The following is an 18678-nucleotide window of genomic DNA, read 5'->3' on the forward strand; positions in this document are numbered from 1 at the left end:
ATGTACATTCCTAACTGTGAACAAATCTCAAGTGATCTTGCAAAGCATGAAAGTATCCTGCATATAAGTTCTTCATACCAAAGCATGGGGTAGCTAGGCATTCCTCAAAAGCAGAGCTATCTCTGGTACACATGGAATGAAAAGCAACAACAGGGGCAAATTAACAGTAGGGAAATGAGCTTTGTCATGCTTTAAAATCCTGGAAGGGCAGGTGGGAGCACAATGCAATTCAGATCTGGATACAGGCGGTTAGATCTGTCAAACAGAAGAAAAGTCACCCTGACTCCATATGGATAGCACTCTGATAGCAGGGTTCCCTTTGTTAAACCAGAGCAATATGTTTGATACAGATGCGGAGGTGGGAGTTCTATTTGTTAAATGGATCTTAGTCCATCATTGCTCATGGGTGTTGTGTTTTTAGGGTACTATACTCAAAGAGCAAATGTATCTTTTTATTGCAAGTTGCATGCCAAAGAGTTACACTGGTGGAAGTGCTCAAATTAAGCCTGCTCTTTGGGTCCTTCCCATGCTGAGGCATTACAGACCTTGGTCATGTTTAATGTTTTAGTAGTATGGCATGTTCTGGTGCAAGGGCCCAGGCTGTTTGCACAAGAGAAACAGCAAAAGCAACCACACCATGTACAAAGAAAAACCCGATATAGGGGTTCTTCTTCCCATAACTGCACTGAAACTATCCTAGAGAGATGGATGTTTGCCCTGTTCTTGTAGCCAGGTTGGTCCGAGGCTGTGAGAGAGACAAGGGAGGTCGGATAATATCTTTTATTGGACCAACTTCTGTTGGTAGAAGGCACAAGCTTTCGACCTTCACAGACCTCTTCCTCAGTCTGGAGAAAGTTACTGGGGTCTCCAAGCTAATTACAAGGTGGGACATGTTAAGCATAAGGGGTTCACGCATGTTGTAGGAAATCACTTAAAATCAAGTGGGCAGTTAAGCATTAGTAGGCAGTATGTACGCTGAGTTCTAAATTGTTGTAAATGAGCCAGAGAATCCATGTCTCTGTTAAGTCCTTTTTTTTTTTTTTTTTTTTTTTTTGTTAGTGTCCAGCAGAGTTATGAATTTAATTCCCAGGCTTGCCTTTTTGAAGGTGTTGTGCAGGTTTCCTTTGAGGAGGAGAACTGACAGGTCAGATATGGATATATCTTTTATCTTTTTTCTGTATGAGTTCTTTTGAGAGTGTAGTGATTGCCTGGTTTCTCATAGTTGTTTGTTGGGGCATTTGATGCACTGGCTGAGATACACCACATGCTGTGATAGGCATGTGTAGGACCCCTGGATCTTGAAAGGTGTATGGGTGCATATTTATCATTGTAGCAGTGGAGATATGTCTGCAAGTTTTGCATCTGTAGTTCTGGAGAGATGGTATAAATTAGTGCCCCCGGGGTATGATGAGACCATAGCTGTCATGGCTGTCTCATTCACATATTCATCTCCCCAGATGGTGTACATCTGTGCAATGCCCTTAATTGTTCTTTGGGAAATCACCGCTGGTGCAAAAGCCACTATCCTTGCTCCTTTCATGTTACTATTTGGAGTCAGTAGCCTCTCCTCCCTTAGCTCTTCACAGGACAGATTTATAGTCTCTTTTCTTTTACAAATAAAACCCCAAGTGCAAAAACAAAGAAGGAATAATGCAGCACAGACATGTCTGCTGCAACATTCTCTATAATTACTATCATTAACATATGTCTGGGAGGGAGAGCCAGAGAGATTGTTAATATATCTTCAGAAGGGGAGAAAAGATGGTCCAGTGGTTGGGGAGCTGCTATAGGACTGGGGAGACTGGTGCTCAATTCCCTGCTCTACCCAAGACCCTTGTGACCTTGGACAAGTCACTTAGCCTCTCTGTGCCACTGTTCCCCCTCTGTACAATGGGAATAATAGTACTTCCCTTTCTCAGAGGGATTTTGAGGAAAAATGCATTGCAGATTGCAAGGCTCATATACCGCAGTAACGGTAGTGGGGGTCATATAAGCACCTAAGATGAATAGATGTTGATGAAATCATCCTTAGTGCTCCTATAGTGCCATGTAAAATATGGATGGGAAGAAGAGAATGCTTATGAGGGAACATACATGTATCTGTTATGATTAGCTCTGCACTTGCCATTATGGACAGAAAAATGCTACCACCTTACTCAGCCTATAGTATCTGGTGCCTGTGTTTCTCACAAGTAGTAATTGGTACACTTGCAGACAAGTTTTACTAGAACTGACACTGCAGAGTCAGTACACCTGAGTGAGTGGGATTCTGTTCTCCTGGTGCATGATCAGCAAAATTGCCAGCTAAGTTCTGGTATCAGACTCCTTGTTACTGGTGAGAATTGCAGTGGTAGAAATAACAGCTGGATTTCTCAGATTCCCAAGTTGGTTTTGCAGAGCTGGCAGCTTGAAAAGCCATCTCCGTGAGCAAGCTTTGCACATGGGATCTGGAAGCTATTGAGTGAGAATAAATATGGAACCACCCCCTAATGCCTCTTTGATTTTTGTCTGATGCTAAGTGCGCTTTAAGAGATTCCTGCGTGGTAACTAAGCTTGGTGGGAAGAAGCCACCAGTGTGTGTAACGCATGTGGGTCAAGGGTTATGATTACTTAATCTTCATAAAATATTAATTCCAAGATGCACCTGTGCCAAAGCCTTTATTTTAGTAGATGTTTTCATAGCTACGGCACGTGTTCAACAGGCGGGCAAGCACCTATTATATCCATAAAAATACCTGCAGGAGGGGAAGGTAAGGGGGAACTGCGAAGAGATGTAACCAAGTTCAAAGAAAGGATGGAGAGGGACTACCTGCTCACCAGCACCTGGAAGTTATGGCAAAATGGGATGACTCAAGGGGAGTATCTGGGAGCCAGCCTAACCACTGTGGGAGGGGGAAAGCTTTCCTTATCTTTCTCTTCTCAGTGAGGTGCTATTGGTTCACTTTCAGCTCCTGCCGTTTGGCCTCTTTTAGTTCTCTGGGTCCCTCTCCCAAGAGAAGGGTGGATCAACCCTGTGTGGATGCTTTGAATGTTATCTAGTAATAATAAATTGTGCTGCTGCCCCTGATGTCACCTTTCAAGTGGTTGGAGATTTCTGAGATCTTGCAGGTCAGCTTCCCTACGGAGGCTAAAGCAGTGACGCAGAGTCGGGTTATAGTCTGAGTGTAACTTGCTTTATTTACACACGTGCACCGGTCCTGACTTGAGATGGTCAAACACCATACAGGCAACCCCTTCTTCCAGATATCTTAGCCCAACTCCAATGCCTGCTCTGCTTCAGGAATTGACTCTAATCAGAGCCCCAGATTCAGTCTCCTGCTGCTCACACAGCTCCCTCTCACCCAAAGCTGCCTCTATGCAAAAACTCCGTACATAACCAGAACAGCTAACAGCACAGCACGCCTGCCCGTGAGTCAACACTTGCTTGCATGCTAAGAGAGAATCTAGAAGACTACATGGTATGGTGACACCTGCCCTAGCAGGACTTTTTGTGACACCTTTCATCCCAGCAACTCAAAGTGCTTTGCACACATGAACTTAGCCTCACAACACCACCATGAAGAAGTTACATATTATTATCCTCATCCGCTAGTTCAATTAATGCTGCTGGGCCTGCAGTGACTTGGGGCGGTCATGGGAGTCCTGCCATTGCTATTGTGAGGTTTACTGCTTGTGTTGCATTGCTGGGTGCTGTTGAACATGAGCTGCTGTTGTTGGTGGAGAGCTGTCTGGGGATAAGAATTTGAGCCCGCTGAGGAATCTGATCATGTTTCCTTGTCACAGCACTGACTGGGTCGCAGTCCAAGTTCCCCTGTTATAATGCGAGGCACATGTCAATAACACATTTGCTCATTGGCGGTTTTGTTTTAATTCCACTGTGTAATCATGGAGGGGCATGGAATTTATGGGGGTTATGACATTTCTGGACTGGATAAATGCATTGAGCCTTTGGACTCGTGCCTTTCTAACATCACCTGCACTCTGCTAGGATTGCCCAGAAATGCCCTACCGTACCGTACAGACCGAGTTAAAGTGAGTCCGGTGCTCGGGAAAGGTGTCCGGTTGACAGCTTTGGAGAGTGAAGGCTTCTATCCACAAAACAGGTACAGGCCGGGCAGTGACAACACAAGATTCCCCACACTGCCCCATCAATACGCCCTGCCCCTGACATGGAGGGGGACCACCTCCAACAGTGAGAGAGTAGTTCAGCTTCCATGCTTGTTGAAATGCTTGGCCTCTTTGCTGAGACTGCCAATAAGCGGGCCACTTAGACCTTGGAGTCATAGATTCCCAGGCTAGAAGGGACCACTGTGATCCTCTAGCCTGACCTCCGTACAACACAGGTTACCAAACATCCCTAAAATGATCCCTAGAGCTTTTCCTTGAAAAGTTGTAATACAACAGTGATTTTCTCCCCCTCTCCCCATCATTAACTGTGACCTCCCTCCCAGCCACTTTCTCCATTCCCCAATGGATCAATCCTCTTCCAGCTGTCCTATCTTAACAGTGGAGACTAAATCAACCTTGCTATCACCTGACTCCTTTGAGGATACAAATAATTAGCCTCGGTGGCAAGGGCTTACCAGTGCTTATGAAAAGGAAAACATCACCTGAATTTAGCCACCAGCTCTGCAGGGAAGTCTCGTTTTCATATTACTCTGAGACACACACAGGAAGGGTGCTGCGCTCAGTAAAAACGTTACTGCATGGCGGTTTAAAAACCCAGCAGTTCTGGGTGAGTGTATACAGCCCTCTATTCCTGCTCAGAATCCACAGTACTAAAAATACAAGCTGCATGACACTTTCACTACTGCAAGCCTTTAAGAACTCTCGAGGGAAAACATCACACCAAATTAATCTGCCGTCGAGTGGAAATTCTATATTATTTGCATTTGCCAATGCGCTGCATGGGGCTGTAATTGCATCGAAGTAAATATCTCCTTCCAGTTGTTTATGAGATATAATGTGGTCAATTGGACGTAAAAGGGAAATCTGAATACAGAGCTGCTGCATTGGATTTGGTAGGTGCATTGTTCGATTTTGCTCTGACATGAGGTGAGAGTTCCTTTTTCAAAGGGAAAGATGGGGAATCTGAATAGAACATGGCACTATATGCCAAGTGATCTGGATTCCTCTCCTGGCATAGTTACAGATTTGCAGTGCATCAGTGGGGCAGTTTGCTTAACATCTTTGGGCCTCAATTTCCCCATATGTAAAATGGGGCTAACATTACTTACCTACCTCACTGAGGGGTTGTGAGGCTTGAACCAATTATTTGCCAAGTATTTTGAGACACTGGGATTAAAAGCCAATGGAAATGGAAGCTATATAAAATAGCAGTGCTCAGAACGTGGCTGTGGGCTCTAACTGTGTAGTGTTAGTGATTTCACAGCTGTGCATCAGCTTCCAGCGCGTCCCTGGGACCTCACATATCTGTTGATCATTATAAGGGTCTGAGAGTGTGGGGTAGTTGTGAGGGACCCCAACTAATCTACAAGGGCTTGTTGGGGTTCCAACGAGTCCACTAAGGCTTGCTGGGGATGGAGGGGATCCAATGAAGGGGCCAGATGGTCAGCTGGTATGAACTGGCATAAGTCCAGTGGAACGACATTGACAGGCGCCAGCTGAGGATCTGGCTTGTATTTCTGCAGGAGGTGAAATTTCAAACTCTCAAACTCTCCCCGCTCGCTCCATATGGATTTCTCCAGGCAACTACAGCATAGTCCGGGTTCATCTGTCTTGCCAGAAGTATAATCTTCCTGGAGGCAACCTGTATCTCTTGGTCTATAATCAGAAGATGTCCCCCCATCTAAAGTCTGAGGGGATCTATTCCTCTTCCTTTCTCCCTCGCTAATCGCATGTCTAGTTCCTGAAGCTGCTTGAGGAAGCCAGAGTTGGGACAGACCCCTCGATGTTTACACACAGCCTGAATTGCATCAACAAGGGTCTTGTTTTCACAGATCATTAAGAAAGCAAGTACAAGCGTTGCTGATCGGCTGATCCCCATTGCACAATGAACTAATACTCTGCCTGAAAATAAAAGAGAGAGAGCAGGTGTCACTACTTTACACCGTATCTGCTGATGGAGTTCATCCAGCCTGAGCTTGGCCGGGCTACTGCTGCAGACAGGAGCATCTAGACTTTCATGATCAGACCAGGCATGGTACATCATCTGTGAGGGAATGTAGTCTGATGGTTGAGCACAGACAAACTCAGGGTATGTCTACATTGCATCTGAGAGCAAACCTCCCAGCCCGGGTTCCCAGACTCATGCTAGTGCGCTCAAAATACCTGAGTAGATGGCACTTTGACATTGAGGCTCGGGCTCTGAATGTCACCCCCAGCCGCTAAGGCTTCAGAGCCTGAGTTTCAACCTGAGCCACAACATCTACATGGTTATTTTTAGCAGGCTAGCACGAGCCCTGCTAGTGCAAGTCTGTGGTCCCAGGTGCAGTGTAGACATGTCCTGTGAGGTTCTATTTTGTGCCATTGGTTTATTTTGGCAAGTCATTCATCGCTCCAGATGCACATGCAGATAGGGGAGTAAGGAGGTGTAAGGACCTGTGCCTGACCCCGCATTGTCAGACCCTACTCACCCTCCTGTGCAAGTGGGTACAGAGTGATGGTGGATCCTCCCCCAATGAACCAGCCAGTGGAGCTAATCTAACATGAAGGGGGAAGGGACACATGCCAGAAGAAGGGCTGGAACAGCTTACTTCTATCATGAAACAAGGAGGGAGTAGGGACTGATCTGTGCCTGAGTTACCATTTGGTCCCTGCTCTCACGACGAACTGCAAGGTACCAATCCAGCCCTTCGTCCCTCTGTGTTTGGGTTCCCTCATCCATAGCAGTGGGAACGATACTTATCCTTCTGCAAAGCTCTTTGGCTCACAGTTCTGCCTGTAAAATGTGGGCAGAGAGCCTTTCCATGAAAGCGGGTATAGAAAGGTGCAGTATTATCTAGTAGAGCTGGCTGAAAAACTCTGAATTTCAAAATTTCCAACAAAAAAGTGAACAAATTTTGCAAAATTTCCCCATTGTTCTACCTGCTCTATTTATCTGCCTGCAACACAAAGGGGAAGACTTTTCAGAGGTGCTGACATCTCTTCAAGCTGAGAGTGAAAATTAAGTCCTAATTGGCATTTTTCTTTGAGGAAAGTAGCCTAACATTTGAATAGGCTGTCTGCACTCATTTGAATATGATTCTCTTTGCTTTTTCCTTTTACAACAAGGGCTTAGCAATTGCTGCTATCCCTATGACATCCACTTTGTTCTTTACTAGCAGGTAACTTTAAAAATGGATAATTGACTATCTTGAGTATGCCACTGATTTCAGTAATGTGCAAACTATGGGAAGAGCAGTATAGCAAATCCTGCAGTGTGTCCTCTCTGGAGAGACCCTCTCTAGGTACGATTAGGTAGTTCACTTTCCACAGCTGTTCTGTACTTGAGTTCTCTTCTCCTCCATTCAAACTAGTGGGAGTACCACTCAGCACTCACCACTATTCAGGATCCAGCCCAAATAGGGAATGTGAGTTTTATAGTTTTCAAAGGCCACTAATCCATCAAATTTCCTGCTTACCAAATGCTATTCATCCAGCTCAGCTAGATACTATTAGAATACGTTACAACTTATGTCCAGAAGAACGTGAGAACAACTGATCCCAATGGGGCAGAAAATATCCCATTTTGTTGTCCCTTGGAGGCAGAATACAACTATTGTGGTTATTGTAAGCCTTTAAAATGCAGGGGTGTTTGATGATGTGGACATTGCAGAGCCTACAGCTTGTCAGGGTTTGTCCTTGGTTTGTTCATTCTAACAGCATGTTAGCTTCTCTATTATCAGGGATCAGGAAAAAAGGACTTGTCTACACTTGAAATGCGATAGCTGCGCCACTGAAGTGCTTCAGAGTAGACGCTACCTGTGCCGACGGGAGGCGTTTTCCCGTTGGCATAGGTAATCCACCTCCCAGAGAGATACTAGCTAGGTTGACCTGGCACTGTCTACGCTGAAGGTTAGGTTGGCTTAGTTACAATGCTCGGGTGTGGATTTGTCACGTATCCAAGTGACCTATTTAAGTCAACTTAATTTTCTAGTGGAGAGCAGGCCAAAGATACCCCTGTGTGGATGATGTCAATCTGTCCAGCCAAAGAAACTTGTTTGCTGTGCCTGTCTCCCTGGCTGTTAATACCTTGTACTCTGTGCATTGGTTTTCATCTCATATTTCATTGCTTTTGTGACACTGCTTTTATTTAAGGAGTTTATAGCAACAGTTGCAATTTTGACTCATGACGATCTCATAGTCACATGCTCAGAGAATGAGCGAGCATGTGGTTTAAAACCTCTTCTTGTCAGCAGGGTCAGAAAAGGTTTAATTCCACAATGGCCTGTATCTGATGAGACAGTCACCTTTCACTATCCTGGCATAAGAAACCTGAGCCCTGCCCCTAAATATAGACATGTCTTCAATAGAAAGCAAAGGACAAATATAGACTACAAGGAAGTAGTACAAACTCTCCTCTGTCGAGAGCAGATATTGACCAGGCTTTAAAACTTTTTTAAAAATCTCTTATTATTGATCTTGCAATTAAAAAAAATCAGCTGCTGCTTGTGTTATCATTTTTCCTTTTCATATACAGATTTCAGAAATTATTGTGAGACAAATAAGGATCCCCTTTCTCATGTTGAATTGTATTTTACACCATGAGTAGTTCCATTGAAGTCAATGGGAGTATTGGCAAAATAGGCCAATATGTGCTGTGAGTAAGGGAAATGGCCTTTAAAAGATAATTCCTTGCACTTCAGAGTTCTTCATTTTCAAAGTTCTATGCAACCGTTAATCCTCACAATACCCCTGGTAAGTAGATAGGTTTTGCATTGCTCTCCTCATTTTACAGAGGAGACAGTTGAGACCCAGATAAGTTTGGACTGGGATTTTAAAAGGAGACTTAAGCACACAACTCCTGTTAAAATTAAATAGAATCAGGTGCCTATCTCCCATTGGTTTCTTTAAAATCCAAGCCTAAGTTGCTTGCACAAGGTCAAACATCAATTAGTGGCACTGGGAGACTCCAGAAGTTCTTACATACCCCAGCCCCAAATGGTGGAAATCTTGGAAGAAAGGATGTTCTTGGAAGAAGCCAGGGACACTTTCTTTTATGTGTCTGAAAAACACTGTACATATTTATGTATCAGAGGGGTAGCCGTGTTAGTCTGAATCTGTAAAAAGCAACAGAGGGTCCTGTGGCACCTTTAAGACTAACCGAAGTATTGGGAGCATAAGCTTTCGTGGGTAAGAACCTCACTTCTTCAGATGCAAGTGAACAAGTGAGGTTCTTACCCACAAAAGCTTATGCTCCCAATACTTCGGTTAGTCTTAAAGGTGCCACAGGACCCTCTGTTGCTTTGTACATATTTATGAAGTTCTAGAAATAATAATATTAAAAATGTCCAGGGTTTGAGCTACATCCAGAAAAGAAGGTCCTACTGATATGGATCTGACCCAGCACTAGATCCATAGACTAGATCGGATCTGAATCCAAACTGTCCCTGAAATTCAGCATGGTTAAAATAGAAGACTGTTCTGAGTACTTGGTTCAGGTCAGACTTGTCAGGCAGAACTCCATTTGTTGGCTTTGGGCTTGTGTACATGGCAAATTAGTGAGCGGCAAGCCAAGCGTGTAAATCTACAGCGCACTAGCTTGCTGCGTTGTGTGGATTCTGCCACCATGCACTGAAAGTGCCATAATGTGCTTTGACTTTGACTAAAATTTCCTGTATGGAACTTTTTGTGCATGATAGCAGGGTCCACATGGCGAATTAGCTTGCGGCGGTTGTAGATTCACCCCCTCGCTTGCCACGCACTAGCTTGCTGTACAGACAAGCCCTTGGCGTGTGAGACTGCAATCAGCAAAGCAACTATGGGGTTTTTTTAAATGTTGGGTTCCATATTTATTCTCACTCAATGACTCTTCCATCTCAAGTATGCCCAGTCTCCATAGGTGCTGGAACTAGGGATGTTTCCGAACCCCCTGGCTTGAAGTGGTTTCCATTATATACAAGGTTTACAGTTTGGTTCAATGGCTCTCAGCCCCCACACTATACAAATTGTTTCAGCACCCCTGTCGGTCTCCACATTTAATCTGGGATCTGGAGACCAAGCTGTGTTTTTTTTTTTTCCTCCTCATGCACCCCCAAAGATTCACCATTGGAACTTACCTGACCCTTTTTTTGTTAGGGATGCAGGATAAAGCCAGAGCTCCCTCTCCCATACCTGCCTCTCCTCTGCAGGGCTGGGAGCAGCAGACCTTTGATTTTATCAGTGAGTGAGTAGATATGTCTCAAATACAAAGAGAAGATGGAGGCAGTAAGAAGGTGCTGCCTTTTCATATTTGCTTCTCTGACTATATCTTCACTTTAAATGACTCCTTTTCATATCAGCTATTAGTTTCTGAAGGTCTCCCACCAAGACACTAGACCAGCCTATGATTGGCTTTAGAGCTAATCTGCCTAGCTTTCTAAAGCACTTATCACCATGGCATGTAGATTAAGATAATTTACCTCCTTTATATTTTCAGTCTTTATTCCTGGCTGTTGTCCTTTGTTGCACAGAGATTCGGATGAATTCTGCATGCTGACAATAAAGTGACTGTTTGATGCAGATAAATCATTCACGTGAAATGATTTCATTAGTGTGAAATTGCTCTAATGAAAGAGGATTTTAATTTACTATGTGATTGTTTTGCAGCAAACAAATGAATGTTAAACTTGAGTAAGGAAAAAAAAAGCCATGTTGCTATTTAGCTCTTCTTACAGGCTGTGATTCTTGTCTGATAGCAGTTGATATAAATGGGGCAAGTGCAATCTGAACTCACTGTGATGTATTGCACTTGTTTTACTGAATAGATCCTGAAATGGGTATGTTCTGGATGGCAGACCTGAGCGCTCTTGATGGCAGAATATTACCTCTAGCAGGGAAGCAGCTAGCAAAGACACCTTGGCGTCTGGTATCCATGCTCCAGGTCCTCATTCCCAGAGTAGAGTCAGCAGAAAGCCAGACATGCCATGGATGGACGAAGATCTGTCATCTGGCTGGGATTTGCATAGAACAATAACACTTTCTTTCTAACAACGGAATATGGCTATTATCTCAGATTCATTCCTGATGTAACTCCGCTGACTTCACAGGGTTTCCATCAGGGATGAATTTTGCAAATTCAACTTTGTTGGCCAAATTCAAGTTGGAAAATTGAATGTTGTTTAACAAATTAGACATTACAGCACATAAGATCTGATTGTCCTTTTTGTTACCCATCATTAACTGAGCTAAATGCCTTGAACTAGCCTTTGCTTCCTCATAGGGCTGAGTTAATTTGGGTTAAAACTGTGAACCAGCTCTTCAGCCAGTGTAAATGGGCCTCGCCCCATTGACTTCAGTGGAATAACACCAATGTACAACAGCTGAGGATCTGGCCTATTCTATGCATCTGTGAATCTTCTAGCTTACCCTTGTTTTTCTCATCACTTGTTTCATTTTACCCACTACCATAAAGCCATGGGCAGAACCAATTGTGTCTTTACTATCAGCTGAACAATAGCAAAGGCCTACTTCCAATGTAGAGCTAATCTACACGGCACAGCAATGCTCACTAGAGGGATGTGATTTCTATATTAATGCACCCAAGAGAACTTTTGGTTCATGCCAGCAGGGTGTACACAGGACAGTTAGTATGCAACACATTGATGCGCTTTAGAAATCACCCCCTCTAGCGCACTTTGCTGCACTGTGTAGACAAGCCCTTATCCTATATAGTACCTTTTATCTGAGGGTTTGAAAGTGCTCACAGATGTGGCCAAGAATTGTGATCAGGTGGGGAAAGTGGGAGGTTAAGTGACATGCCTAATGAGCCTGCCACAGATTCAAGGAGGAAAATCCTTGTTAAGTCGCTAGGCCACTCTGCCTCCCTTAAGGGGAGACCAACTTTTGTATTTGCATGAGCACAATGTTAGAAGAATGGTCTTTTCTGAACACCCATAATTTCAATGAGTTAATTGATGGTTTTCATCTGCTTGTTTAAAAGATGTGCACAGATCAATAAAAAGAAAATCCTGTATTTGCAAACCTTTCTCTCCGCATGCAGTTAGTCTAATAATTTTCCATGGACTTCTCTGATCTATGTCCACAGATTATTTTTCTCCTTCTGCAGACTTTATCAAAAACTGCAGATTTGCATTCGCATTTAGTTATAGTCTGAAAAAATGCAAATTGTATGCATTCCCATGCAAAGGAGCAAAATTGATATTCATGGTGTCGTTCTCTCCCCTAGCGCCTTCTCCTATCTGAAGCAAATAAGTTCAGTAAAGGATCAGCCAGAAACATTTCTGGCTGCATGGATTAGCTTGCTTGGAGGAGACTCATCTCACTTGCTGACCCATGAATGGGGATTCTTAAACTACTGTGGTAGTTACATTGTCAATTGAAACCAACGGTTGTACTGACTGTGTGCCATAGGGCCATGCAGGTATGGAGTGGCTGGTTTTCAAGCAGGGCACAAGCCAAAGAAGCTGGAATGGTGGCACCTCATTAAATAGTGTTCTCATGGCCTGGCTACAGCAGCAACCTCTGGACACCTGCTCTCTATCACAGTCAAGACTTAAGAGGTTGCACATTGAGGGTGATGGGGGCTCCGTTACTTACCAATACTCCAGAATAGTATTGGTGGAAAGGAGGCCAAGGATGTCCAATAACTAAGACAACAGTTCCCCTTTAAGGATACAATAGAGCTCCCACTGAAATCAAACAAAACCAACCCTATCCCGCTGGGAATGTCTCCTGCTCAGTAACACTAGCATAAATCTGGAGTAACTCTGATTTCAGTGACATTACTCTGGATTTACAGTGGTGTAACAGAACAGAATCTGGCCTCAAGTGTAATTCTAAAGATAAAATATTTGATTCACAGCTTAAAAAAACCAGTATGTGTGTGTGTGCGTCATATATACTTAAATGTGACTCAGTGTCCTCCTGGATGAACAAGTTAATAAAAATACCTTCTAAAAAGCTGTGTGGAACTAACTAGTCATAATTAAGTGGCAGTTCTACCAAACAGTTTCTCCATCAAACAAAAATACCATGGTATATCCTGACTTTCAAATGAATGGCCCTCGTGTTACCTGGTACATCTATGTTGCTGTGTATCACTACTTTTAAATAAATACGGCTATTTGGATAACACGCCCGTCCCTCCTTTTTTTTCCTGTGCAGGCCCTGGATATTGAGCTGCTGAGCTACTGTAGCTCAGGGAATTGTGCTTCCAGAACATCGTGTTCGTATACGTATCAAACTCTGTCACCCCTTTTAAAAAAAACTTAAAATGATGACCGTCAGCAGCAGCTGGATTGTGGGTTTTTTTTTTTTTTTTAATTTAGTCTTCTCTCCATTCCCAGCACTCCTGCTGGCATGTGGTCTCAGGGAGTTCAGTAAAGTAATATCTATAGCCGTAACAGTAGGACTAAATATCAATTCTAGCTACGATTAGTTCAGCTGTGATTACCTTATACCCAAACTGGAGTTCCATGGGGCAGCAATATAGTTTATTTTCTTAACCGTTCCACTTTCAGTATTCTGGAATGTACCCAGAAAGGCTTTGTGGGCAAAGTTGTACTAACATCATCCGGGGGAAAGGGAGCCACTAAGTCAACTTGGTTCTCATGTTTTATTCCTTTGTACATTCTCTACGCTAGAATTTACAATGGATTTACAACGGATTCTACCTTTCTTCAGAGGGCTGACTTAATTCGTAAATAGCACGCACTGTAGTAGAAGGGGGTCCAGATCCAAACTCCCTGTACTATGGTGGTGGTTTTGAATGCCAAACATAGACCTCTGTTTTTCAAAGCCCAAGTAAATCTTTATGATGGGCCAGATCAAGTCTTCCAAATAGCCTCTGAACTTCTGGGTGTTCACAATCCAGGTCCAAATTTTGCTGCTTAGGACTAACCCTAGAGTGTAGTAGCTATGGACCTTTGTGTCAGATACATCCTACCTTAGTAATTAGTGTTTAGGATCAATGTTGCTGTAAAAACTTGCAACTGTTGAAACAGAACAGGCCCTTAGGTGCATAATTACCATTTGTGCAAGTCTGTAATCACTTAACTTTGTGGTGCTATGGAAAACCCTCCCAATAAAGATTTGCACTTAACTATCTGGATTCACCACAGGGTCTATGCCTCCTGAGCACAGAGAGAGCCCACTCACAGAGATTGTCCTGGCAGAAAGCAGATGCAACCTGTTCTCCCCTAGGGGGCCCAAAGGGGGCAACACAGCTCAAGAAGTGACAACACCTTTCCCCCTCATTTGCCATCATGCTAACTACTTTGAACACTGAGTGTACAACTGCAGACCTCATGTGTTTGAAAAATCTGGCCCTTAATTCCTCTGTGCCGTATAATATTTCAGACCACTGGCTTCCTGGCATTGAAATAGACTGTGGGTTTGAAAGCAAGTCTTCTCTCTCTCTTTCCTCATGAGAGGTTTATGAGTTTTTCTTTCTGGTGCATAAGGGCTGGAGATGTTTATTCCCACCCATAGTGCCACATCTTTTAAATTTGCCTCTATTTTTTCCAATAGCCAGATGTAAAGAAGCTGTGATCTGTAACCTGCAGAAAGTGCACTTGCCTAGGGGTGTGTGATTGTGGTTTAAAGATATGCTAGTCTAATGGCTCTGCATGCTATATACTACACCCAGTGACAGACCACTCTATAGGTGCTGGGAGCCATTATGAGTGCTGGTGAGCACTGAATCGTCACATGAATTGGCAGAGATGTTACTGTAATTGTGAGATCTGTGAAGATGGCTCTTAAAGATGCCCTTCTTCCTGTGTTGTGGTCTGGCGGTAACTGTGTGCAGCTTACTTTCCTCCAGCACACAGCCTGGCTGCTCCAGCTGAGTTCTGAGCATAGTGGGAGATATAGAAGTAGATTTCAGTTGTAGCAAGGCTTTGTGTCTCCTTCTCTTGGCAGGGCTAAGATTTGAGTGAAAAACTATTCACCTTCCCTTTATGGCTAATGGGCTAACTGGCTTACCAGACTAGCTGTGGGATTATGGGTAGTGGCTGTGTGACCAGGTATTTCAATTCCCACCCATCTCTACTTGGAATCTGCTTGTGCTGAATGCTAGCTGATGACTTGCTCTGCTTGTTTTTATGCTGAAGCCACGTAACGTGCATAGCCAGTGTTGTTACCTCTTGGAGAATTCAGCGCTGCTCTTATATATCTGGCAGCTTGATAGAAGTAAATGCTGAGATCAAAATTTGGATCATCATCAGCTTCTATTCCATAATAATCTACAGGCAGGTCTCTGTAGAATTTAGCTCCAGTGTCAATGTGAAATCTGCCAGCAGCAGCATTCACAATGTGGGTGATACCCATTCGGCGCAGCTGCTCTTTGTCCCGAGCTGTATATCTGAAAGAAAGAACACCTTGGGTATGCAGGGGGTTGTGCAAGGATTTCTCTGCCCACTGCCCTACAAACCTCTGGGCCAAACTATAATGGAATTGTGCTGCTATCAGTTACAGACGCTAGGTGCTTTGAAATACTAGCAAACTGGTGTGGCTCAATTTTTCCCCATCAATATTTTTTTTTCAGCACAAACTGGCTCTTGTGAATTTTTCATTTCCATCATGTTTCTTTCAGGTTTTCATTGGAAAAAACAATTTTTTTCAAAGCAAACTTTAAAAAAGTATCGTTATTATTTAAGCACTGGTAGCATGCTTAGCTGCTGTACTGATGCAGTCCTGATGCAGTGCTTCTGTACGACCACAGAGGAGATGTGGTCCATGCTCACTTTAGGCCTTAGGATTAGAGGAGGCGTAAAGATGGTGTAAAGCTGCCTTCTCCTCCCCTGCCTTAGGCATAGTTCAACCAGACCCAAGGATTGGGCCCCCATTAGCTGATGATTCCCAAACCTTCCATTCTCAAGTGATTTCATTTGACAGAGCCCCCATTTATCTCCTAGTTCTTGTCTCATTTTGAGGTCAGGTTCTTTAGGAAGATCTCACTTACAAGTCTCCCACGTAGAGGTTTGGCCAGACTTCATTCACGTGGCCAGTGGAAGGTTTATGTGTCCACAGCAGGCGTTGAAGCTCTGTCAGAGGTGGCGTTTGGTAACTGCTCTGGCTTCTGGGGGTCAGGCTCAAAGCGCTTCGTATCCTGGGGCGCAGTAAGTCGTCTTTGCATAACGAATTGAAAGCCATTCTGAAATACAGAATCGAGAAGACACCCCCCCCCCCGTTTATATAGTTTCATTCTCCCTCCCACTCAAAAACTCACCTACAATTACAATAACAACTTACAAGATCCCTGCCCCACAGAGCTTACTATCTATTTGTTCTGTGTTTTGTGTCCTGATCCATGACAAGGGCTCCTAGCTATTACTGCAATATAAATAGTAGTAGTAATAATAATATAAGCTGTAAGGGCCGTATTGCGATAGCACTGAACAGTTCAGTTCCAGTGGTCATACTCAGTGTCCTGACGACAAACTGCCATAGTAGGAAGGAATAGTGTAAGCAGGACAGAACAATTCTGACCAATGAACAACTTCACAGACATGTAGATGTTAGCGTTTTGGAGAGCATTAATTTTATTTCACTTACTTTCCTCCTTCATTCCTTTTCTCTCTCCTCTCTAAACTTCTAGTCTTGAAATAAATGTTGGAATTGCAGATAGAAAACAAAACTGACCATAGATATGGAGCCTTTACAAAATTGCCCATCTCTGCTTACTTTAGGAAAGAGAAGGAACACAGGAATTTGCATATAAGAACAGACATGCTCCACCTATTCTGATATCCCCAGTTTGACATTGATGAGTCCCAGTATCAGCTACTTCAGAGGTACTTCCACCTCCAGTGCATAATGAATCTAATTGTGTCAATTCATGCCCTAACTCCAGCTGGTGATCTCAAACACCTACATGACTTGCCTGATGTCACAAAGGAAATCTGCGGCAGATTTTCTGTGTCTTAACCACCAAACCATCTGTCATTCCATTAAAAAATAGCAGCTCCCTCAGTCCCTCCCATCTCATAATAGTTGCAGCTAACCTTCCCTTCCTTTGACATATCCCATCCCTTGCAGCGTGGCTGTGACCACTCTAGTGTAGCTGATGACCTTATAAGCTTCCTTCAGCTGTTTTGGCCTCTGTTTATTTACTGCTTCCTGTCATCCCCTCCGCTTTCTTTCTCTACTGCATAAAATTCTCGGTTGACTTTAATTAATATTGCTGAGTCTTTGAGAGCCAAAGAAACCTATCAACCTTGCCTCTCTGAGCCATACAGTAGTAATGAATTATAGGCTGTCTTGTGAGCATTCCGGGTAGCTGTGTGTAGATTGTGTTGCTGAATGAGATCTGGGAAACAGGGTGGCTTAAAATTTATCATACTGCCCCTCCAGGAATTGGACTGTTAAATTATATTAGGAGAGGGCAGTTTATCAAAATACAAATAGAGAGAGTATTTTCTTGGATAACAGTGCAGAGACACCTATATCACAAACACAGTTAGAATTTACTGAAAGCCTCAGCAGAGAGACCAAGGATTGAATGGGCCATGGAGACGTTTCTGCCCCTGGGCCTCGTCTACACTAGCTTTTCTGCACTGTTGGTCAACCAGTGGTGTACTTTCCAGAGTTGCCAGTGGTGTAAGCACTAAAACAGAGCATGCATGAGCTTTTATTTATCACCCTGTTGTCAAACTGTGTTCAGAGTGTGACCTGATGGTGAAAACACCTGCACTCCTACATTCCCTAGCAGTTCCACCAATGCTATGACTGATGGAGCTGCATCAGTGGTAGACAAATGTTGGGATTAGCGCTGATGTAGATGTATCCCTAGAGGTGGTCGTTCCAGGAGAGCAGAGGCATGTTGACCAGGTAGTACAGGGAAGCTTGTGCTGTACGTGCCCTATGGATAAAGAGAAGATATACTGAAAGTTTTGGAGACTGCAACTAAAATGGGCGAATCCCTCCAAAGTAAGTAATCCTCAAGTAAGCTCCAGCTGTAGTCTCACCCATTTTGTATTCCAGCAAAGGAGTTTACAAGCAGGGATGTTCACTGAAAAAGTAAGCATGACAGTAAATTCATGGAAATCAAACCTTGAATTCTCACACACAAATATTCCCACTACAGCCTGATTCTAAGACTCACATTTATCCAGCTAGGGAATAGAATCGTGTCATGTGACTTCTGTGTCCAATCAAAGCTAGCTATCATTGCTCAAATTTCAAAAACAGAATACTCGTAGCAAGTTGATCACAAATGATCTATAGATAGAAAATTCCTTGTAGAAATCATTTAAATAATGAACCCATTCAAGAAAATAAGTAGCTTCCAACAGAAAATTTACAAACAGAAAAAGAAAAATTTACTGAATAAACTATTCACTCCAAACTATTTTAGCTCTAGCTTTGTCTACCACTTTTTCACACACTAAATTTTTTTGTCTACCACTTTTTCACATACATGCAAATTAATTTTGTACCAATTTATTTAAATGCACACTTTAAAAAAGTGACGAAATGCATAAAGTTATTTTGTCTAGCTGAAATAAGTTAGGCATGTTGCTTAAAATGAGGCTGTACATTAAAAACATTAAGCACACATGGAATGTAAATAAT

At 43.3% G+C, this 18678-nt stretch overlaps 1 protein-coding gene across 14 annotated transcripts in view; it reads right to left on the reverse strand.

Annotated features, from left to right (window-relative positions):
- Nucleotides 1-3151: 3151 nt before the first annotated feature.
- DUSP13B (dual specificity phosphatase 13B) overlaps nt 3152-18678 on the reverse strand; it is a 35686-nt gene continuing 20159 nt past the window's right edge. For 5 of the 14 annotated variants that reach the window (XM_065551679.1, XM_042856145.2, XM_005278758.5 and 2 more), the window contains 3 exons: nt 16067-16258; nt 15246-15466; nt 3152-6030 (listed from right to left, as the gene is read on the reverse strand). In XM_065551679.1, the coding sequence (XP_065407751.1) occupies nt 5810-6030; nt 15246-15466; nt 16067-16257 (633 nt within the window). In that variant the 5' untranslated portion in view covers nt 16258 and the 3' untranslated portion in view covers nt 3152-5809. Of the gene's footprint in view, nt 6031-15245; nt 15467-16066; nt 16259-16659; nt 18325-18678 lie in introns of all 14 variants that reach the window. The other 9 variants (XM_024110041.3, XM_024110040.3, XM_065551678.1 and 6 more) reach the window with 4 other exon arrangements.

Source organism: Chrysemys picta, chromosome 7 (genome assembly GCF_011386835.1).
Source record: "Chrysemys picta bellii isolate R12L10 chromosome 7, ASM1138683v2, whole genome shotgun sequence".
In the NCBI taxonomy this organism is placed as follows: domain Eukaryota; kingdom Metazoa; phylum Chordata; order Testudines; family Emydidae; genus Chrysemys; species Chrysemys picta.